The sequence below is a fragment of the Crotalus tigris genome, unplaced genomic scaffold, assembly GCF_016545835.1.
Source record: "Crotalus tigris isolate CLP2741 ecotype Arizona unplaced genomic scaffold, ASM1654583v1 scf7180000024339.11422700, whole genome shotgun sequence".
NCBI lineage: Eukaryota > Metazoa > Chordata > Lepidosauria > Squamata > Viperidae > Crotalus > Crotalus tigris.
The window spans coordinates 3,486,621-3,511,079 of record NW_024100509.1 but is presented as its reverse complement, the minus strand read 5'-3'; the positions used below and the strand labels follow the sequence as shown (position 1 = coordinate 3,511,079).

The 24,459-nt window shown below is 39.3% G+C and overlaps 1 protein-coding gene across 2 annotated transcripts in view; it reads right to left on the bottom strand.

The window, feature by feature from the left end:
- The window catches only part of PSD2 (pleckstrin and Sec7 domain containing 2), a 79,309-nt gene extending 58,602 nt beyond the window's left edge, over positions 1–20,707 (bottom strand). Inside the window, exons 1-5 of one of the 2 annotated variants that reach the window (XM_039326094.1) lie at positions 19,910–20,707; positions 8,245–8,846; positions 5,691–6,179; positions 3,094–3,288; positions 1,051–1,131 (exon numbers count right to left, since the gene is read on the bottom strand). In XM_039326094.1, coding sequence (XP_039182028.1) covers positions 1,051–1,131; positions 3,094–3,288; positions 5,691–6,179; positions 8,245–8,780 — 1,301 coding nt within the window. In that variant the 5' untranslated portion in view covers positions 8,781–8,846; positions 19,910–20,707. The remainder of the gene's footprint in view (positions 1–1,050; positions 1,132–3,093; positions 3,289–5,690; positions 6,180–8,244; positions 8,847–19,909) is intronic. The other variant, XM_039326093.1, reaches the window with a different exon arrangement.
- Positions 20,708–24,459: the final 3,752 nt, after the last annotated feature.

Genomic DNA, 24,459 nt, shown 5'->3' with positions numbered 1-24,459 from the left:
TGTATATTAAGCAAACCAATGTAAGAGTTAGAAACAAGAGGGTTTCAAAACAATCAATAATAGCCACAACTATGCAGATGAAACTCTATCCCTTTTATATGTCGCAATGCATGTAAAAAAAAAAAGGGGGGGTGGAATTTGGATCATATGGCTGTGGCTGCCCTGAAAACACCCTGGTTAGAAGTCTGAAATGGAAGGCATAATTTCGTTTTACAGATAAACATATAAAATAAATCAGATAGCACTTTAAACAGAAAAAGTTGCTTTAGGAAAACGTAATTTCCAGTAAAGAAGAGGTTAAGGTAAGGTTGGAGTTTTCCCCATAGCCATTAGAAGTGTGTTCTCACACCCTAATCCTACCTTTCAGCCCATAGAAATTTATTTACTTTTTTTTTCATCCTGCCTTTATTACCATTTATAGGTAACTCAAGGCAGCAAACATACATAACACACCCTGTCGCTCTTATTTTCCCCAAAACAACTCTGTGAGGTGAGTTGGGCTGAGAGAGAGTAACTGGCCCAAAGTCATCCCATTGGCTTTCATACCTAAGGTGGGAGTAGAACTCACAGTTTCCTGATTCTAGGCCACCACCTAAACCATTACACCAAACTGGCTCTTAATGGAGTTCAAACTTCTTGGATGAAAACACCACACCAGTTCTTCATAGAAAGTTATCTTCACCTCGCTATTTATTAAACATTACAAGCAAAGCAAAGGTAAACTAGGGTTGTGGTTTGCCAAGATCTCATCATGCTCAATGGAAGAAGAGGCCACAGAGAACAATGTTCACATGTGGATCAGACTATTTTAATGAGTCAGTATGTGGTTTCTGCTCAACCCAAAAACATTTCAAACTTCTTTAGCTTTTATAATACCCAACATTTTCTTTACAGATGAACAGTGCTTGTTTCAAAGTTATAATCAACCAATGCTATCTCTTTTTCTTTTTTTAACCCTAAAATGGCTAAGTAGCTAATCTTTGCAAAATTCCAGAAACATAAAATTAATAGATTTAATTATTGATTAATCAATCTATCAGCCCTGCTCACCTGAGTGCTTTATCCAAGGTCAACCCAGTAAAGTCGAAGAAACGGAGATATTCTTCTGCTACCATTTTGCTAAACTCGTTACTGCAATTAAAGATGACACCATCAATAATTATTGGCATTATCTTCACAAATAATCCTGTAAATGAATGTATTTGTGAGCATATACTAGAAATCAACGCTATAGCAATATGAGAATAAAAGATGGGTGGAGGGGAAACCAGGTAGCCAGGTGGAGTTTGCTAACAACCTAGCATTTATCATGAGTATAACTACAATTATTTTACAGAACTCATTGTCTATATAAGAACATGTCTTAAAAGCATCTCAAATGCTAGCATTTCTGAGAAAATCAAAATGAATAAATTATCAGTGAAGCAGAGAATTTAAGTCATTCCTTATCATACAGTGTTCTACAAATAATCAGAAATATGTCTAAGCAGTAGTGGGATTCAGCCAGTTCGTACCAGTTCGGCAGAACCAGTAGCTAATTTTTTGTTGCCCAGCCCAGAATGGACTTCCAGAAGCAGCATCTACACAGAGAACCGTCTGTTCAAATATTTGAATCCCACTACTGTGTCTAAGTCAGAAACAAGCTTTTACAGGACATTGTAAAAGACCCCAGAGTTGTTATATAGTTTCTGTAGGTTATTCTCTTGGAATCAATCATTACAGACATGCTATTTTTGATTCAGTTGTTTCAAGCAAAAAGTGAGTGACTCACCACCCTCCCCCCCCCCAGTCCAAATATAGTTACTTAATGCAGGTGAAGGAAGATCCAATTCTAATTTTACAGCCCTAAAGGCATGATACAATTCCACAGTACAATTTGTAGTATAAACATTCAAGAGACAACAATCTTTACTTCATGTGTTTTTTAAAAAAATATATAAATATCTAGTAATGGTGTATTAAAATATTACTCTCCAGGGGTGTCTGTGGGGATGGAAAAATAACATAAATCAAGATGGCAGTCACAGTGTTACATAGATATACAAAGAGATAGGGCTTCAATCCCATGGTTGACTGCCATCTTGATTTCTTTGACTTCTCTTGCCTCATAATTTGAATTTTCTTTCTTGAAATCAGTGACATTACTACTGAAGCACTATCAGAAAATGTGACTGAATCAATGTAATACTTTTAAACTAGACTATGGACTAAAAATTAAGAAATAGTCCTAATGTAATCATGTACTATATAGGACTTATATATTCCTTTAAGTTAAAAAATATTGTCTCCCTATATCAAGTAGATTAAATATCATCACATTTACACTGAGGGCAATTTACCTCTGAAGATTAACTTCCTGTTTTCAAATTTCATTACAATGTTTGCAAAGCAGCTACATAAAATATTTGGCTTGTCTCTAGTTGAACCATAACATTTATTTTTTTACTCAGGCCATCCAACTGTCTCTATTATGAACCATTATAATATAATAGCTGTTAATGAACAAAATTTCTTGTGAAACGTTTCTTGATTAATATTACCACCCTTCTGGCTATAGTCAAATTTCTACTTATATAAATCTGATATATCCATTTTCTAGACAAAATGCTTTTTAAAAAGGGAAATATATATTTCTTGCAAGATATAGACATATAAGATGTACACAGAGATAACATCAGGCTTCATCTTAGTTTGTAAAAAAAATATTATCCTTTAACACTCTTTGATGCAAGCTACACTATCATTTAGAAAGGAAAAAAGGAAAACAGAATCAGAAAAAGAGAGAATCTGTTCCTGGTAGCAGTTTCATTACTGCTAGATCCACTGTGCATTTCCATCTTCATCAACTCTACTTGTGGGCAGTTAGTAGCCATGACCAATTTCATTTTTCATTCATGTTGCATTACCTTTAATTGACATATCTATTCACAATCTATCCCAAATCAGTAAGTTATCTGCAAGTAGCTGTAGATGAGTGCTAGAGCAGTTGTTGCACAATCAGAAGCTCTTCATTGGGCAAAGGTACCCCAGGTTTTTTTCACAAAAGGTAACAATCAATTACTAGAATTATGTTATCCCTCTACCCCCACTTACTTCTTGCCCAACTGGCGGGCCACATCACAGTGCTTGAATCCTTCAAGATTGTACAGCCTTGTAGCCAGTCTTTTGGCAGCCTCACTGTGTGCCTTGCAGCCATTGATAAGAGTGTCTGTGCTTCCCTGGTCAAGTTGCTCTGTGCTGCCCATATCAGAATCTGAATCCAAAAGGCCATCTTTCATGTTGGCATCACTAGAACAAAAACTAATTTTAATAAGTGGCACTGTGCTCAGATATCAAATATCTGGGAAACCCAGAATTGCTTCCTCTTCCTACTCTTCAATTAAAATGCATCAGATTTTTAAATTTATTGTTCTCCGGTATTTTGACTTTTTAAAATTAATGTTATTTTTGTATTTTAGAAGTTATCTTTAAAGTTAATTTTGGCCATTGATGCTGTGTTTTGTGTGAGATTAAGAGTGGAAACAGGAGTAAGTAGGAGACAAACAACTCTTATTCTCATCTTTAACACCACCATCATTGCAGTAGCATAAGTAACCCTGAAAATTGTCAATATGGTGCCTTTGGGACCTTGAGGATGGAAATTGCCACAAACTGATGATCAGAAGCCTCCAGGTTCTGCTTCCACCCTTAAAAACCTTGTAGTAACATCATCATGACATTGGATAGTCTCTTGCAACGTCTTGGAAGACCAGGAGTCTCAACTGCAGTCTTGGAATCCTGAAACCTTACTAATGAACAATGCAACTTGCCACTGTGTTCTTCAGTGAAAAGAAATGGGAGAGCTTTTCCTTCTTTCAGTCTTGCACCTATAATTGGTTGAGGGGAGGAATAAAAGGTGCTGGCAGTGAATGCCAGCAGAGGGCAGGGGTTGGGTGGGACTAGTTCAGTGACAAATAAGCCTTAAAATTATCCAACCCTATTGTAAAACATCTGATAAATGCATTTTAATGCTTAAGGCAGTAATAATTGTCTGCAGCAAGAGCTTTTTCAGAGTCCACAAAATTACAGTTTAGCAAAATGACTCTTCGCAAATACAACTGAAACATAAACTGATTAGAAAAGATGCTATACACTGATGTTAACGTTATTTGTATAAATACTACAAAAATATTTACATTTAGCTTTGTATGTATTGAAAATACTAAGAATTGTATTTACTCAATGTTGGCAAAAGGAAAATACTATTCGAACAAGAGAAGATCAAGGAAATGTATCACTAACTAGTATGTTGATTATGGAAACATAGAAACTATTATTGATTGTTGTTAAATATATGAACCCAAACAACACGTTGTTTACCAAGTACTAAAGATTGTTATTGTAAAAAATTAATAAAATGTATTAAAAAATTACAATTTAGCCAACCTTCGTTCAACTGCTGAAAAATTTTTATCTTGCACTTTTAAAACTTTATTTTTTTAAAGAAATAGAGCAGCCATCTTAGCAGTCAGCAGCTCAGCAAAAAATGGGTGCCCAGGGCAGCAACCAAGCCCAAGGGAACGAGGCATGGCAAGCAGACACAGCCAATCACAACTGTGGCTATTAACTAAATTAGAATGACACACTGGAAACAATCTGCTAAGAGAGATGCGTGGATATGTTCAAAGTGTAAAAGGTAAAAAAGAATTTTTTGAATTCTGTTAGCCTATTATCATTAAAGTAATTAGTAAATTAGTGGCTGACTTTTAGACATTTGTTAACATGTCCTATATTCTATTAAATCACTTTAACGACTCTTGGGATTTAACCTGCTTTCTTAATCTAGATTTTGCATTGACTTTCAACATGCGTATTGTACATTTAAAAATGGGATATAATGAGACTGATGCATGGTACAAAAGGAATCCACAAATATCCTAACCACCATCATCCTATCAGAACCTATCATCCCCCCCCCAACTAATCTCAACAGTCAATAACTGTCCTTCCATCTCCAACACCATCCAATACACTTTCATGATAGAAAGCGAAACGTCTTCTTTTTCTTCAAAAGATGAGTCTAGTTGCCTTTTCAAAAATAAAACCACTTTCGATATAGCTTGCAAATTTCAGGAATTGAAGATTATTTGCTTTGCCTTACTATGTATATATACAATATGGAAATAATTAGGGCTTCCAGCCCAAAAAATGTATTTAAAGTATTCATTAAATATAAATACTGTTAAATGTTACCACAATTTTAATATAGTAACAATACAAATAATATTACTGAAAGTCTAAGATAATAATTTAATCATCTTAAAGTAAAAAAACAACTTTTGAAGGGGAAAGGTTGGTTAACATGAATAGAAGAAGAAAACAGAGACAATGACAAAGTGCACAAATATGAAATTGCTTAAACTAACAATTCTTAGCTTGATTAGACTTAGTTTGATTAGACTTCATCCCATCAAACAGTAAATCAACAGAAGTTATCATCCCCATTAATTAATCAGTGGAATCAATTAAAACTAGTATTGTGTATGTGTCATTAACATTGCTATAACCAAAACTACCATTGCCACTATCACCTAAGCTGCTATAATGAATAATAATAAGAGAAAGACTATGCAGTGCAGAAAACTGAATGGATTCTTTATATGATAAGCATGCAATTAAATAATAGCTATTGTCTGAGTAAAGCAAATTACCTGATTGAATTACTAAATTTTGGAAGCTTTACTTCCAGCTGTTCCATGTGATAGCCGTTAGGAATATTTTTCAGTGATATTTGGGTCAGCACGTTCTCAGACTGGCTGCTGGTGATGGAGTGCTTCAGGGGACTCCCCAAATCACCATCCATAACCCTTGCCATCGTTTCACCCTGTTTCTCTGTTGCCCTGGGTTCCAGAACTTCCTTCTGGTTAGTGAGGAATTTCTGTTCTGAAAATTCAGAACTTTCTTTGGTTCTTTGCTGAATAAGAGGTGTGAGTGGAGCTTCAAAGCTAACACAGCTGTCTGTCTCATCTGTAAGGGAGAGCACATCCAAGGAGTCCAGGCTGCTGTAGTATGTGCCCTTCATAAGGTCAGATTCCACAATTTTTTCAAAAGTAGAGCTGAATCCATCCCTGATGTCTTTAAATGCAAAATCTTCCCTGTCATAACTGCTGCAATGGAGCTTAGATTCTGTGACAATTAAGCTGAAATAGGAGGAGACTTAAGATCAGTTAAAAATTTGTGCACAATAGATGCTATTTTTGTAGACTTTAAGGAAGTAATTTAGGACAAAACATTGCAATTGCAAAGAAATGATGTAATTCAACATTTGCAGTTAAACTCTTTATTTTTGCCATAATCTAGATTCAAATCCATTTTATAGTAGCACAGGTAAATTATTATTCCTAATAATTCCTTCTCTATTTTCAAAAATGGAAAAGACAAATAGAGTGCTTGATTTCTTAAAAATTTCTACAACAAGCTGAAGAGGCAAGATGTTGTCCATAAAGGGTGGCCACTGACCATAAGAGATAATTGGATACTTAGAAAAATAATCCAATTTAGCTCTTACTAAATCTGCTTTCATTTAGATCTGAATCATAAATAAGAGATTCATATGCTCTCAACGTTTTGTTGTTCAGGAAATCATGAAAGACCTGATTGTTCTGCCAGACATTGGGAAAGGAGTGAAGCCCCTTTTATTCCGGAATTTTGCTTTTCCAGTAAATTGCATTCTTTATATCAGGGGTCTTCAAACTTGGCCCTTTTATGACTTGTGGACTTTAACTCCCAGAATTCCTCAGCCAGCATGCCTGGCTGAGGAATTCTGGGAGTTGAAGTCCACAGGTCATAAAAGGGCTAAGTTTGAAGACCTCTGCTTTATATGCTGGAGTTTTTCTTTTAACTATCAGAATCCAGAGTTGTTTAGGAGGTGGATGACCTATAAATTAAATGAATAAGACTTGGGAAATTGAAGCATTCTATCCCCCAGTGATAGTTTAAGAGATCTCTGTGTTTCATCAGAGGAGCAAAATATTTGCATCATGCATTATAGAATCAGTAGAGAATGTATTGAATCAGTAAAGTGTTTCTAACTTTCCAACTAAAGAAGGGGGGAGGGAGTCCTTTAATTTGTTTTAAAACCATGTGCCACTTGTTTTTGTTGCTGTTTTTTTTTTTAATAACATGTCATCTCTAGGCATAGTTGCCTTTTCAGTGGGAATTAACTGTTGCCAGCTTCAGACTGTGAAAGGGAACCCCTGGTGCTCCATTTCCTAAGATACATCTATCAAGCTCTCAAATCAATTCCTTTCTAGACTCTCCAAGAAAAATGAAAACCATAGGGCTGGGCAAACTTTTAGAAAGCATCTTCCATAATATTCTTTTAACAATTCCCATAAACCAGGATCAGATGCTTAAAACGTTTTCATAAAAGCCCCCGGTCCTGAGACTAGATCTGATATTTAACAGAGAAATCTATATTAACCTACGACCTTCAAAGTGCTTACTATCATTTCTCCTAGAATTCCTGTCAAAGAGAGCAGAGGTTCATAGCCTAAGCATCTAGTGACACCCAATAACTGTTCCCAAGTTAATGTGCCCTCCTTTTAAATTATAGGTCATTGAGAAAAGATACTTTTGAACTAATGGCAGTTACCAAATTCTTGGGATTATTCTAAAGTGACAAGGAATTTTGAAGAATTACTGAAAAAATAAGCATTAATTTAAGTAATAAATGAATGCTAAACTCTGCATTTCCTTGGCATGAAAAAGAATTCCACGATGAAGCCTTCTGAAAATACATTCTAGAACTTCAGTCCTACTGGATCAAAGGAAAGATGAATGGTAGCAGAAACTGCTTCTCTTCTTTTAAAGAAAAACCATGGTTTCCAGAATGTTTTAGGCAGGGCTTTTTTTGTCATAGAACGTCCAGAACGGAGTTCCGGCACCTTTTTTGGATGGAACCTTGTACGTTAGGCAAGGTGGGTTGTATGACATGTGTGAGTTCCAGCACCTTTTTTTTTTTTTTTTTACAAAAAAAGCACTGGTTTTAGGAGAGGTAGGCTATCATTAAAGCAAACAAAACAAATATGCAAAAATCTGGCCTGTACTTAAAAAGCGTATTTTCTCTCATCTTAACCCTCTTGCAAACTTTCCTTCAGATTTTTAATTAAAAAGCAGAGGAAATATTGGACAGAAAGTGTGCTCCGTAATCAGGCAGATAAGCAGAGCGGACTTACCCCTGGTCCACTCATCCCTAGCTGTTACCTTATGTGCTCTTCTGCATCCTCAGGATAAAACAGCTCGGCAGCATCCCGACATGATTGCAAACCATGATGCTTGCTTCTATCATTGAAAAACAACTCATTTGCCAAGAGGTTCTCTTTGAAAGCAGCACTGCCAGTCCTTGCAGTGGATGGAGTTTGTGCTCTGTCTTTATCGCTCTCTGTACCAAGCTTAGATTCAGCAGGTAACCCATTTACATGCACTATGCTGCTGGTGCTGTCATTGTTGGTTCCTAATTGTTCTTGCTGACCATTTCTCTTCTGCATACTCATCTGCCACGTGTCTATTTCCACTTCCTGATGTTGGCTTGCATTATCCTGGTAGTCATCATCTGCCTGGGTTCTGTTCTCCATTGCTCTGAAAGACTTGGCGTCATTCTGCATACTGGGTGTGATAGATGGAGCATCCGTAGGCTCTGTGAGTTGCTCCCTCTCATTAGAGATGATCGTGGCTAGTTGAAACCCAGAGGTACTTGATTCATTACACTCTGCAGTTGGCAGTGGAATTTTTCCACTCATCTTCTACTGATTCTAGCTTGTCCCGGACTCCTCTGCCTTCTTTCTTGATTGTGACCCTGTAGCCTGCTATGAAAGAAAATAGTAAATTACCTGAATCTTTATGATTTCTTAAAAGGTATATTCTTATGATACCTTGATAGATGAAGAAATAATTCCATTGAGGAAATACTACATTTTAATCCCTCCAACAATAACAGGAGAAAACCATATTTTTAACCAAAATATTTTCCCCAAATATAATTGCACCATATGAAAAACCTTGCTTAAGTTGTTTCATTAGGCTTATGTGTCATTCCACTTAAGTAGCTCTGAGAGACTTTTTCTGCCTTCAGCAAAGCCACTATTGCCAATTCTCCTATTGTATTTCTAAAATATTTATTAGCTGTCCAACGTTTTTTGAAGACTGTCACCCATTTATTATGCCAGATTGCACAGGATGAATTACCAAAGCTAATATAATTTGAAATCTCTGTTCCAGTTATGCCATTGTATGAAATAAATTATATTGGATAGGCTTTTTAGGAAGCAAAATATGAATTCTGTCTATTCAGGCATCCCAACTTGAGCTCAACTTTCCAGATTCTTTTGAGTGCCATGCAAAATAGACATAAGTAATAACACATGACTTAGCAACACTGTGTGGTTAGATGGACAGGCCAAAAAGATCCTTTAAGGTAGGGGCAGTGGTGGGATTTAGCCAGTTTGCATCACTTCAGCAGAACCGGTAGCTAATTTTTTGTTGCCCAGGCCCAGAATGGACTTCCAGAAGCGGCATTCACACAGAGAACCAGTTGTTCAAATATTTGAATCCCACCACTGAGCAGGGATCTTTAAACTTGGCCCTTTTATGGCTTGTGGACTTCAACTCCCAGAATTCCTCAGCCAGCGTGCCTGGCTGAGAAATTCTGGGAGTTGAAGTCCACAAGTCATAAAAGGGCTAAGTTTGAAGACCCCTGCTTTAAGGAACTCTGTGGCAATGTGAAATGCTTTGGAGGGCTATGAAGCTGTGCCATCATGAACAAAAATTGTATTTTTGGAATGCCAGAAAATTCCCATCTGTATTTGTAGAAAGGCATGGTTTTTTGCTTTCACACTGCAGTCCTGGAATGTCCACTTGACAGGATATTGTAGAGTCATGTGAATCTTTCTGAAGTGCTGCCACAGAAGAATTTTGAAGGTGGGGAGGAAACTCCTGTGCTGATATAAGTATGCAGAAGTTTAAAAAAATTAAAACTAAAAAGAAATACAAGGAAAAAAAATAAGTTCCTCTAGTCATAATCTTGTATACCATACATGCAAATTTAATTCCTCCGACATGACAATTTGCTTCAGAATTCCTTCGCATTCAATCAATCAATCCCTTTTTCTTCATTCATCCAATTCAATTTACATCCATTCCCACATTAAAATACAGCACAAGTTAATGGATAGACCAGTGGTGGCGAACCTATGGCACGTGTGCCAGAGGTGGCACTCTGAGCCCTCTCTATGGGCACGTGTACCATTACCCCAGCCCTGTCTCTCCCACGGACCCCTCCTCACCTGGAGGAGAATCACCCCTGGGCATGGCCTGCGTGCAGCAGCCCAGCCAAGGACATGGCAGCCGGGCAGTGGGGACAAGACTCTGCCCTTGCACCCTGTTGCATACAGATGATGCTGTGGGGTGCAGACAGAAGGCGTGGCTGCCAAGGCACTGCAGGGCCGCCTGGGTGATCTGCGACAGGCCATGGAGGCGGTAGGTGGCCCTGCGGGCTGGCAGAATGGGATGGGGAGGCGGGCGGGCGCGGGGGCAGGCCGTTTTTTGCGCACTCGGTGTCTAAAAGGTTCGCCATCACTGGGATAGACTAATGCTACAATTACTGTACAGGTGGTCGTTGACTTATGATCGGTCCCTTAGCAGCCAAAGTTATGATGGACCTCCTTGGGAGTACTTATGTCCCGGTTCCAGTGACTCCCCCCCGTGGTCACATGACTGCTGTCAGGTACTTGGCAATTGGTCTGCATTTACAGCCACTTGCAGCATCATGCTGTCATGTGAACGTGTTTATGACAGTTTTGCCCCAAACTGGTATTTACTTCTGGTTTTTCAGCAAAACTGGTCCATAGTGACCCATTAGTTCACTTAAGACCACAGCGGTTGCTTTACAACCATGTCATTTGCTTAATGACCATGGCAAAAAAGTCATAAAATTGGATTGGTCACATAGGTGACCCAATTTACAAGTGTCACAATTTATGGCCATGATAAGCAGACTGCTTTATGGTTGTACGTTGAGAACTACATGCAGTAATTTCTAACAACCAGATTTGCAAAACTTAGCTGCCATGTGAATGGTTCTGGATAGTATTGGTGGAAGGCACTTTGACCTGATTTAGTTATTTAATTCATTCTTGTCCCAAAGTTGCTTTTTTCCAAAAGGCAACTGGACTTTGATTTTTGTCTTTGAAAACATTTCACTTTTCACCCAAAAAGCTTCTTCAGTTCTCTTCAGAGAACTTCAGAACTGAAGAAGCTTCTTGGGTGAGAAGCAAAATGTTTTCAAAGGAAAAACCCAAGAAAGCCTAGTTGCCTTTTGGAAAAAAGCACCTTTGGGACAATCATGACCTGGATGACTGAAAATCTCCATAGACATTAATTAATTAATTCTTCTTCTCCTCTATCTTCTTTTGTTGAAGGAGGCCTTCTTAATATAATTCTTCAATTGCCCCATATCTCAAAGCCTAAGAGGATGAGAGAAGTTGGTCCAAGATCCTGCTTGCTCATCACTTAAAATATTATTTACATTCGTACTTTACCTATCTTGCTTTTCATTTCCTTAACACTGCTGTTGAGACCAACCCATTTTTTTCTTAATATACAGTAGCTCCATACTACCAGCATTATTACACATCTCATTATTTATACAGTCAGAATAGTGGTTTTTAAAAATACATTACAGTTTATTTTGTCTGCAAAAACTCCATGCTATTTATGGAACAAAGAACTCAGCAATCTAGCTGAGGGACAGGATGAACTTATATAACACATCTGGCACACTAAACCTGGTCAAGATCAGCACAGCAGCTGCAGCTACAGTCTGCCTTGCTTCTCTACTGAATATAACACCACCCCAATATTTTTGGTCAGACAATTTAGTGTATATGTTTGACAGAGGACTTAAGCTATTGCCAATCTATTTAATTTCACATATCCTCACTGCTTCCCATTTTAGTCCCACTTTTAAAATAAGGGATCATTTGTATTCATACACAACTGATCTTAAAATATTCATGCTGCATCTCCATTTTCTCTAAAGAATACATTTTCATACACATAGACATTTATTTTATTCTTAAAATGTTGTAGTTTCCTTATAAGCAAAAGATCTCAGGGAAATATGGAACACAAACAAAATAAAATCAGAATGATAATGCACAACGTAAAAGGAACTAAAAAATCCTTAAAGCATCACACAGCGGAATAAATGTAAGAAAATGATTACAGAAGATGTGAGCAGAAGACTAGAATGTATTTTATGCACTACCACCCCATACTATTTATGTAGTGTAGAACTTGGGGAAATTAAGTATGGGGCAGAGCTGAAGAGGCCATTTTGAATGCATCCCCTCCCATTTTTGATCCCAAAATGGGGTCTGCAAAACTCAAAGAAGCATTTAGAAATTCAAAATGCAACTACATACTGATCCTAGTAAGGCAAGCAGGAATTAGGTTAGTCCATGTCAAACAATTAAACCATTGTGATATTGGGAATAAATAATTTCAAAAATATAACTTTCTGTTGAATTTAGAAAAACCAGGGACTTTTAAAACTAGCCTTTTATTTTAGACATTGGCATACAGTAAATACTTCCAATGCATATTCATATTGGGCTATGGCTGAAAATGATAAAGCAAACTTATATTAGCAGTTTATCCAGTTTATATGAAGCCTCCTTCACTTGTGTAGCACACAATGCCCCCCTGACCTAAACTATTCCACTACCAGGATTTCTCCTTATGGTACTTTTGGATCTGGGACCTCCATGAACTCCTTGATCTCTATTACCAATCAATTTCTTTAAAAGGTTGTTGCCCTATAGCAGTGATGGCGAATCTTTTAGAGACCGAGTGCCTGAACTGCAACCCAAAACCCATTTATTTATTGCCGGGTGCTGGGTGAGCATGGCCCACTGGGTGGGTATGGGTGTGGTGGTCATGGCAGACTGGGTGGGTGTGGCCACAGTGGGTGTGGCCACCTCGATGATGCTTGTGGGGAGGGACACCTGTGGGGGCCGGGCAGGGTTGGGGGAGATCCAGGGGGTCTCTGCTGGGTGGGGCAATGGGCTGGAGGCGGGGTGAGGCGAGGTGAGGCAGGGCGGGTGTGCCAATTGCCACGGGGCAAGGCAAGGTGACGCAGGGGCCGGAGCAGCTGCTGCCTGACACCATTGGCCCCTGCACACAGAGGCCAGCGAGCGCATGGGGGCCGATAGTGTCTGTCAGCAGCCACAGCATGCTGGCTATTCTGCATAATGGCGAACTGGCCATGGAGCCCCATCAGCACAGGCAGAGACGGCTCCAGGACAGCAAGAAGGAAGCCCTTGCCCAGCCTGGGCCCATCCATTCGACAGCTCTGGGGTGGCTTCTGCTGCTGCTCTGACTGGTCAACCATGCAGGGAAGCAGGAGGAAGTGGAGGGGCAGCCAGGGGTTGGAGCCACCTCAGCTGCTCACTAGCAGCCCGATGAGGCAGCAGATCTGCACTGCAGAAGGGAGTTGGCGGCTCTGATTCCCCCCTGCTGTCCACCCCCCCAGATCCCTGCCTGGTGCCCTTCTATGCAATCCTACGTGACTGCAGTGTGGATGAGAGGCTCAGCTGGCAGGGGCTGGCTTTCCTCCACGGAGGCATCCTGGCCCTCCCGCCCCCCCCAGCCAGACCCCCTCGCCTTCCCCCAGCCGAGACCTCATGACCCCCACCCTCCTGCACCCACTCCAGCCGACCCCCCAAGCAGCCCAGCCCGACCAAGACGGAGGGAAGGTGAGGCAGAGAACTGGTTGTTAAATGATTTGAAACCCATCACTGGTCGCTTCCAAAGACCGCTCACTCACTCTCCCACCAAAACTGCTTCTTTTATAGGTTCCCGAACTCCGCCCAGCTCTCGCAGCTGTTCCCGAACTCCGCGTGCGTGGAGAGGGGGAGGGGAGGAGCCAGGCCCTGTGTTCCTTTGTCTGTGGCAATGGCGCGCATGCCCACAGGGACGGCTCTGCATGCCGCCTGTGGCATGCGTGCCATAGGTTCGCCACCACGGCCCTATAGAAAGTAGCCATCATGGGTAAGAAAAAAAAGTGGTCAATGGATTTAATTATGTCAGATGCCCTCAAATAACGACCACGATTGGTCTTCTAAAAACAATTTCTTTTCTTTCTTTTTTTCTGGGAGTGAGAGAAAGAAGAAATCTTTGGATCAAGAGAGATTTTTAAATTTTATTATAAGGCTCAACTTATTTTTATCTAATGTTTTATGCAGTGACCATAGTTCCATTGTATAATGTCTAGACCTCAAACTATCCTATTCAGGAAGCCTCAGAATGCAACCAGTCCACATGTTTAGGACATAAAATCCCAGCATGTAGTTTACTAATTTTTGTAAGAAGAGTGATTAGCCAGGGTCTCAGCTATCTCGATCGATCACCATCTTTTTAAACTCATTTATTTATTGCTGAGCACCTCCCATTGCCCCCAGGCCTCACAGGCCCAGCCAACTCCATCACTCCTACTGCTCTGCTAGCCCCCAAATAGCAGATTGGCACACCAAGTATTCCTTTCTGGCCTGTGATTATTTTTAAGGTCTCAGTCTGGCCTTTTCCTTTCCACAAGTTGTGCTAACTTGGTTTAAGCCAACAAAAGCAGCTTTCCAAATTTTCAGTCGCAGCCTTTTCCAAATCCTAACAAGAATGTACCAGAAAATAACTGATTTACATATATTTATGTTTCATTCAACTTCCAAGACTCTGTGCAGTTTATCATAATATGAAATTAAAATGTAAATCCACAGATTCCATATCTGTATACAGGTAGTCCTCGACTTACGACCCCAATTGAGCCCCACATTTCTGTTGTCAAGTGAGACATTAGTAACCTGATGGTTAAGTGAATCCATTGGCTTTGCTGGTCAGAAGGTCGCAAAAGGGGAACACGTGATCATGGGGATGCTGCAAAGGTTATACCTATGAAAAACAGTCATAGGTCACTTTTTTCAATGCTGTTGTAACTTTGAACAGTCACTAAGCAAATTGTGGTAAGTCAAGGACTACCTGTAATCAAATAACCAATCCATATTTTTTTAAAAATGACAGTATAGGTAGTCCTCACTTAATGACCACAATTGAGACCGGCAACTCTGTTGCCATGTGGCATAGTCATTAAGCGAGACAACACATCACTACAATGGACTTACGACTTCACTTCCACCATGCTTGTTAAGTTTAGTGAGCCATGGTCATTAAACAAGACATGAAACTGCAACTTGTGATTTTACTGCTGGCTTCTCTATTGATTTTGCTTGTTGAAAGCTGGCAATAAAATGTGGAAGTGATGATTATATGACTGGAGAACACTTCAATGGTTTTAAGTTCGAGAATTGGTCATAAGGTTACTTTTTCAGTTCCACTGTTAACTTTCAAAGGTCTTTAAAAGGACAGTCATTAACCAAGGACTGCCTGTACTAAAAATCCTACTTCAAATGCTCATTCACTCAATGCCATCTTTGCATCTCTGCAGAAAAGCAGTACAAAATATTCCAAGAACACTTCTGGCAGCAGTATCTGTGGTAGGAGGGCCATAAGGCAGATGGGCTGCCTTTGCACAGCTTTTTTTAACTAATAGTGAACTGTATCCCATTTCCAAGTCAACAGAGGTCAAATAAAACTACATTCTTAACTTTTAAATAATTCAATACTTACTGTTTTTTGCTGTGCAATTTATTCTTCTAATTTATCCTGCTATTCATGAAGCAATTAAACTCCTATATGTACAGTTCCACCACCTACTTATTTGGCAGGGAATGGTTCTCAAGAAAAGCGGAAGAAAGAAAATAGAACTGAACCTTTTTTCTTTCCCATTTCTTACATGACCAGGGAAACCTGGACATTGGACCAGAGGACTCCATATGCAAGATTCAAATTCATATATAGTTCTTCATTTTGCTACAGAAATACTCTGCAGGAGTTTGCAGTTCTCTTTCATTATAGTTCTTATTTGTAATGGGATGCACAATTTTATAACAGTGTTTTAAGTAATGTTCATTTATCAGGACATCAATATATTTCCATTCAAGAGAGCAAATCTCTGGAGATTCATGGTGTTTTCTTGGCAACGGTGCTTGTGAACGTGTGGAGACAATACTTGGCATTATCATTCTCAGGGATAATTTGTCAACATCACCTGTGGGCCGCCGCCCATTACCGGGCCATGGCCTACTGGCCACCAGGTTGTGTGTGCGCGCACTCATCTCCACTTGCACTAGCCCCGCAGCTGCATGGCCTAAACAGGGCTCCGCACGGCCTAAATGGGGTGCCGCACAGCATAAACGGGGCTCCATGTGGTGAAAACAGGCTTGCACTAGTGCCCACACGGCAAAAACGGGGCAGGGCTAGTGAGTGTCATGAGGGCACTAGCATCACCCCGTTTCCATCGCGTGCATGCTTGTGGCCTTGTTTGTGCGCATGTGCGCATAAAATGCTTCCCCTTCCCTTTCCCTCTGGTCCACCAACCGAGAAAGGTTGGGGACCTCTGGTATAATAGATAACCTTTGGATCTGCTAGTAGTGTCCCTTTCAAGTACTTATCAGATCCAAATATACTTAGTTATTTCCATATTGGCCAAGGTTGGTCAAATCTCCCTGCCCCATGGATGGCCCAACCCTTTTAGTTCTGAATCATTTAAGTAGAAAATGGAAGGTAATTGGAAAGGAGAGCAATGAAAAGTTGGGAAAGCAAACTAAGGAGGGAAAATCAAGTGACGGTGGCAATGAGGGTGATGAAAAATAAAAGTGGTTGTTAACTAGAAAATGGTTGCCACACAAAAATTATTCCTGTGCTTAAAAAAAAAAAAAAGCATTTCACTGGCTAGCCAAAAGATTGCAACTGGAATGGTCACTTGTAAGGATTGTCTTCATTTGAAGTTCAACCCGTTGCTCTCTGTATCCCGTGCTTCTTCTCCCCATCAATATCCGATATGAACAAGACCAGATGGTTTCCCCTTCTTGGTTGATGGCATGCACCTTCTTCTTCTCAGTGCACCAACTTTCCAAATAATAGGAAAAGGCCCATGGAGGAGGTTGAATGGGAGGAAAGCGAATCAGACAGCTATGCTATGTCCAGCTTCAAGAACATGTGCCAGAACATGTGCTTGGAAAGTTTTTATTCCCGCCCACCCCCTCAGCCAGCAAGAAACACAGTAATGGGATGGCTGGATAACAAGGATCTTGGATTCTGACTAGGACACTCAAGCTGAGTCAAGAATGTCAGAAACTGGCATTTCTTTGCAGAAAGCTGAAAGGTATGTTTTCCCCAGAATATTCTGGGGAGAAAATATTTATTTCAAATTCTGTGGACAACATTCTGAAATTAGGAATTCAAACACTGTTATCACTAGCAATATCCAGAGCTAAAAATAAAAGCCTGACACTGCCACAACCAATAAAGGATTCAAACTTCACCTGAAATTAGATACTCATTATTTCTACAGTATTTTCCTCCAAGTTCCTTAGGGAGACATAGATTGTTCAGTTCTTCATCATAAGAGTAGAGTGAAATTGAATAGAAAATAAAGAATTATAAAGAATTATAACCAGCACAAAGCCACTTAATCAACTTCATGGTTGATGGACTATCTAAGATGTCCAAACATTACACATTTGAACAGACCCTTTTCTTTTCTGAGGGGTGTGTCTGTATGTGACTGTTGCTTTTAAAAACTTGGTTAATCCTGTTTTAGGGCTTATGCTGCAGTTTCCGTATACTACCCACATTTTTGGAAACTGCCACTAAATCTAGCGGTGGATTCCAAAAAGGGCTTCAGGAGCCAGAAGTCATTGGGTTGCCTACCCAAGCCCAGTTTTCATTTCCAGGAAAATCCAAATGAGTCCATTTGTTGGGATTCTCATGTCCTTGTGGACTGAAAGAGTTCACAGATCATTTCATTCTGAAAGTTTGAAACTGAGCCAATGCATCATGCTTTAAAAGCTCGATAAAAGTTGTTTAAATTGGAAGCATTGGGTGGAAGGGGAAGAATTTTTCTTTGTCTTTGGAAAATGTATAACTGCCATTTTCAGTTCAGTTGAAAGCCTCCTAACAAAGCATGAATAGTTTCTGTTCTGCAGGAATAGAGTTCCAATCCAGCCATCTTAATTCTTTCGGAGGAATAAAGATCAAGCATAGACCTGGTTAGCCTCTCTTCTTATAACAATTCAATCTGCAGAGTCAAAGTGAACAGCCTAAGATATATCTATGGAAACTGGATAAGGGATAGTTACCCCCAATTACTGTTCTGTATACCTTGAATCCATGTTAGAGTCTCACCTAAGATACCATGTGAATACGAAACAACATACTACATGGATTTATCTGTCACAGAACAGAGCAGATCCTGGTGATGAAATTTTGCTAGCTTAGAAATACTTGCCTTATCAATATGCTCTTTCCAACATATTTTTTTTTACCTGACATATTACTTAAATGGTAAAGGGTGAAATTATTTGCAGAGAAATCAAAGATGCCTTTCCTACTGCATTTCAAATAGGACTTCAAATATACATTGAGTATGGGCATAGAATAAGTCTAAATTAAATAATGGGTAAAACTCATCTCCCACCCCAAATAAAAGATAATCCAGCTTCAACAGAATTAAACATACTGAATTGTAAAACTGAGTGCATTATGGGAACCACATATGTACATTTGTCACAGGAGCAGCCTAAGTTATACAGTGTGCATTGGGAAGAAGCATTTTGCTTTGAAATCTACTTATTTCCTTCAAGAGCTGACATCTTCCCTTTTTTTTATCAAATGCAAAATGTCCCTCTCACTCTGGCTGAAAAAAACAGACCAGACTGCATGGTTGAAATTCAAAAGGGGGGCGGGGATGCCATTAAATCCTAATAAAACAAATCAAATCTCCCATTACATTACTTACAAACAAAAAAACAAAAAACACCTCACTCTCTACAGGATTGTTTTTCAAGGCGTCTCTTAAAATAATTTAGAGATTAAATTCTATTGGTCCCTGCTTCATCTTCTTCTCCAGTTTAATAAAAGTGGACACAGGCACCAACGCTAATGCAGCAACTACAACCAAGGTGTCTTGCCAAAGAAGCCAGATTAAAGTGAAATCCTTTTCTTTACAACCTGAAACCTTGACCTGTTTCTTCCTAAAATAAAAGTAACACATTGTAACACACAAAAAGCAAAACATGGAAGAAAAGAATAGGTGAAAGCAAGACTGCATCACATTTTTGATGGTTCAGATAAACCTTCCTTGTACCATCTCCATGACAACCCTACAAGGTGGATGTTACACTGCTGAACTGATGCTTAAATGAAGTGATGATGTAAAATACAGCCCCAAATGTATCAGAATTTTACTAAATTCTCCTTTTCTGTACATAATGAATTGTAACCTATCCAGGTGTGTATGTGTTAAATAATAAGTTTGACTGTGAGTTGATACTTGTTATCCACGTTTGGATCTTTGAGGCTGGACGAGGCAAAATATGAACATAATTGTTTCAACAGCTCATTTTTCATTTCCCAGGTTTCAGTCTAATAATTCGTATATAAAAATAATAACCTGCTTGGCTAAATGAGTCAAGGCATATGGAAGCAATTAAATGAAAATATGGTGGTGCTTCATTAAAACAACAATATTTACATCTCAGCCAACAGGAACATATTTAGAGTATACTTACTGAGACATGATGTACATATATTCATTTGAGGATTCTAGAGATAAATGAAACCTTGTAAGTAAAGGTTTGTAAGCTAATGCAAGATATTCATAATGAGTGTAAGATCAATAAAGTACCTATTTGAGAACGATATGCCACAGAGGTGAATGAATACAGGGTCAAATCAAGCAGGTTGTGTTTCCACTTACCAGAGCTAAAACCTTTTCCCCCAAACGCAGTTCGTTTTGCTCCACAATCCATGCAAAATCAGCAGCAGCTATTTGCAAGAAATCATCCTGTTCCTCACGCCTTCCCAGCCTGTCCTCTTTTTCACTCCCTCCTTTACCATCACTACTTGCAACGGTTTACGCCTCCCTAAATTTTCCTTTAGGTGTCAAAAAATTGCCAGGAATCGGGTTGCAGAAAAGGCAGGAGGGGAGAAAAGGGAGGAGGGTTGAAAAAGAGAAATCTGAACCAGAAGGCGGAGATCGACGGAGCTCAGGGCTCACATTCGATGCAGAGAAATCGGATGCACAAGGCTTTGGGTGAATATGCAGATAAAGCAGCTAGCCATTGAGGCAGCAGCTCCAGTGCAAGAGGGAGCAAACCGCTCAGAATATTTCACATTTTCATCAAAGATCTGAGAGATGGATGAGTCTGCTAGCCAATCAGATACCTGGAAACTGGAAACTAGGAAATTCCTGCCAAACAGACAAGCCGTCTTTAAGAAAATGCGATGTATGCAAGCAACAGCTTCAGAATTCACAGGAATACAGTCACTTGATGAGTCTATCCTTTCTACGCACACCCACACCAATTGTTTTATCGCAAAAAGGAGCCTTCTACCTGGCTTCCAAATGCTTTGATTAGGTTGGTTATTTTCTCTTATATGACTTTTTATTGACTGACCAATGTTTTCAAGACCCAGAAACATACATGCCACTGCAATCTTTTCCTGAACACAATAATCTACCTATGAAACATCCATGAAACATATATACTGAGAAGGGGGTGGGGTGTCACAGGAGGATCAATTTCAAGGTGGGTGGTTTTGGTTTATTGTATTAAATGTGAAAGAAAGACCAACTCTGAAATTGCTGGGGGAATGAAGAAGCAGAGGCCAAGCATGTGCAGGGGGCAAGATGGAGGACCTGGCTGCATTGTGAGTGAGTGGGAAAGGCCAACAGTATGCAGTGGACAGTCTCTACCCAGTGCCCAAGCATATCTGATTCAAACATTTGCAGATATTTGAGCAAGGAGGAAGAGATTTTGTTCGTTGCTATTCCTTCACTGAGCGAGGTATATTTTGAAAGAATGTGCACACCTACTTCCAAGGGAATCCTTAGGGAGTTTATTTGACTTTCTCAGTCTTAAATGCCAGTAACAATAATAATAATGAAAGTATCCCCAAAGTAACATGGTGTAGAATGAAAAATCTTAATCAGGGTCCAGCCCAAGCTGGGAATAAACAAAATGGAGACTGCTTTAAAAAGAAGGTTGTAGTTTATTGAAGGACAGAGCCAGACAACAATGTGGCTCTGGGAAAGCTGACCACGTGTTGCTGGGAGTGGTGGGTTTTTATACCCTCTGGGGCTCTTGAGGTTCTTTCCTGTTCCTGTTTGAGGCTTTGTATTTCCTGTGTCATGTACTTTGACCTGAGTCTGTGTGCCCTTTTGGCATTGATGGGTTAATCCTATTATGCCCCCAAAGGTCATGTCTTTTAGAGCTTGGGTGGGGTATATAGATTTTAGTCTTCCTAATCTCATAGCTTCTAGCATCCTGGCCCAGACCTTCCTGAATGGATTATTATATCTGTGTTTCTAAAAGCTGGTTTCTGCTGAGTTTTCTGGCTGAGGGGAGGGAGAAGTTTCTGTCTTTTAAAGATCTTCTCCATTATTCCTTTGGAGAAATATATTCTGCCTTTTTAATATTTCCAAAATATTTCTTTCTCTGGATTCTTCCCACAATGGCTTTCCTGTGGAAATGACTATGGTAGAATCCAAAGAAGTAGTGAAGTCATATACAATAATAATATTAGAATGATAAAGAATGATTCAACTATGCCTATTTGGGATTGTGTACCAATTTGGAATCCCAATCAGTGAAAAAGCTAAGAACAATATATCTAGAGCCAATTTGGGACAGTGATTCTTTTTAATGTTTTAACTTAAAAAGTCCTTACATTATGGTTAGAATAGTCTTTTGATACTCTCTGGGCATTCAAGTAATACAAGTAGTCCTTAACTTACAACCATTCATTTAGTGACCATTAAAGTTACAACAGCACTGAAAAAAGTGACTTATGACTGTTTTTTATAGTTACAATTCTTGTAGCATCCCCTTGGTCACGTGATCAAAATTTGGATGCTTGTTCACTGACTCATATTTATGACAGGTTGCAGTGTCCCAGGGTCACATGATCACTTTTTGCAAACTTCTTATAAGCAAAGTCAATGGGGAAGCCAGATTCACTTGTTAGTGTTACTAACTTAATAACTACAGTGATTCATTTAACAACTGTGGCAAGAAAGGTTGTAAAATGGGGCAAAATTCTCTTAACAAATGTTTCACTTAGTAATAGAAATTTTGCACTCAGTTGTAATCGTAAGTTGAGGACTACCTATATTAATTGAATAATTACAATGTGCATTTCACATTTAATTTCTGCATTGTTATGGCATTTTGATATACAATCATCTATAATAGATGACATTTTTGAGAACTGACAAATTATTCAATACATCATATATAGATCATAGAATCATAGGGCTGGAAGGGACCTTGGTAATCTTCCAATCACCTGCCCAAAGATGATGTTTAAGAATATTTAATGTATGCAGTCTGTAAAAATTCATACATCTTCCCTGCCAAGATCACCAGAAGTTGTTAACAATTAAAAAACAGATCTGTGAACAACTAGAAGCAAGCAAAGTTATAACTAGTAGCCAGCTCGGGTTTGTTAAAAACAGATCATGCCAAACCCATCTTATTTCATTCTTTGATAAAGTGACTAAACTAATAGACCAGCGAAATGCTGTGGATGTAGTATACTTAGACTTAAGTAAGGCATTTGATTAAAGTAGACCACAACCTACTCCTTGGTAAGTTAGAAAAAGTGGAATAGACAACATCACCACCAGATAGATCTGTAGCTGGCTGGCAAACTATATTCAAGGAGTAGTTCTCAATTGTACTACATCCACATGGAGAGAAATAAGCAGTGGGGTACCACAAGGTTTTGTCTTAGGCCCAGTGCTCTTCAGTATCTTCATAAATGACTTAGATGAGGGAATTGAAGGGGAACTCATCAAATTTGCAGATGACACCAAACTGGCAGGAGTATCCAACACCCCAGAAAACAAACTCAGGATCCAAAAAGATCTTGACAAACTTGAACAATGGGCCCTATCCAACAAAATGAGTTTCAATGTGGAGAAAAGTGAAGTCTTACATTTAGGCAGGAAAAACCAAAGGTACAAGTACAGATTAGGCTAGACCTGGCTCAAAAACAGTAACTGTGAGAAGGACCTTGGAGTCCTAGTGGACGATCATTGACTATGAGCCAGCAATGTGCAGCAGCAGCCAAAAAAGCTAATACAATCCTGGGTTGTATAAACAGAGGCATAGAATCAAAATCATGCAAAGTATTAGTACTGCTTTATAAAACCCTAGTAAGATCACACCTGGAATACAGCCAATTTTGGTCACCATATCATAAAAAAGATGTTGATAGTCTGGAAAAAATTCAGAGAGCAACTAAGATGGTCAAAGGCCTGGAGACTAAAACACAGCAAGGACTGTGATGTGGAGACTATTGTACATCTTGGCACTAATGATCTGTATCAAAAAGATGTACTCTCTGTGCAGAACGATTTCCAGAGCTTGGGGAAGGAACTTAGCAGAATAGGCTGTAGGCTTACTTTCTCAGAGGTTTTACCAGTGTATAAGGAGCAAAATGGAAAAGGCCAGCACATAGCACAATTCAATATGTGGCTAAAGGAGTAATGTAAAGGGGAAGGCTTTGGATATATTAGTCATGATGTCTGTAGCTGGTCCAATAAAAAGATGTAGAAAAGAGATGGTTTGCATCCATCAAATAAAGGGACTGAGTTACTCGGCTATAAATTCACAGATTTTCTGGAGGAAATTTTAAACTAAACAGCAGGGACAGTGAGTTAATTGATACAGAACAATCCTGTCCCCGGCAATCTAAAAATTATAGGGCTATCAGTGCATGTAACATAGATGTGTGTGTGGACAAGAATACTAACCTTGCTGTCAAGCAAAATCAAGCCTCTAATAGCAAGTGCCACACAAAGTGCACTAACCAAATAGGTGGTAATACAATAGGGGAACTCAGGCACCACACAGGTTATGTAGAAAGGAAACACAGGGCCACTCACAAAGGACTCAAATGTCTATACACCAATGCACAGAGTATAAACGGCAAACAGTGAACTAGAAATTCGGGTTAATGAGGGCAGATATGATATTGTTGCCATTATGGAAACATGGTGGGATGAAACCCACACATGGAACACACAGATAGAGGGATTTAAATTATTTTTTAAAAAACAGACCAAATAGAAGAGGAGGTGGAGTTGCTCTCTATATAAGAAATAACTACATCTCTACAGAAATAGAGCACAACAATGATAAAAACTGTCTTGAATGCATTTGGGTCAATATAAAATGGGGAAAATGACATTGCCATAGGTGTATACTACAGGCCACCCAACCAAACAGAGGAAATAGATGA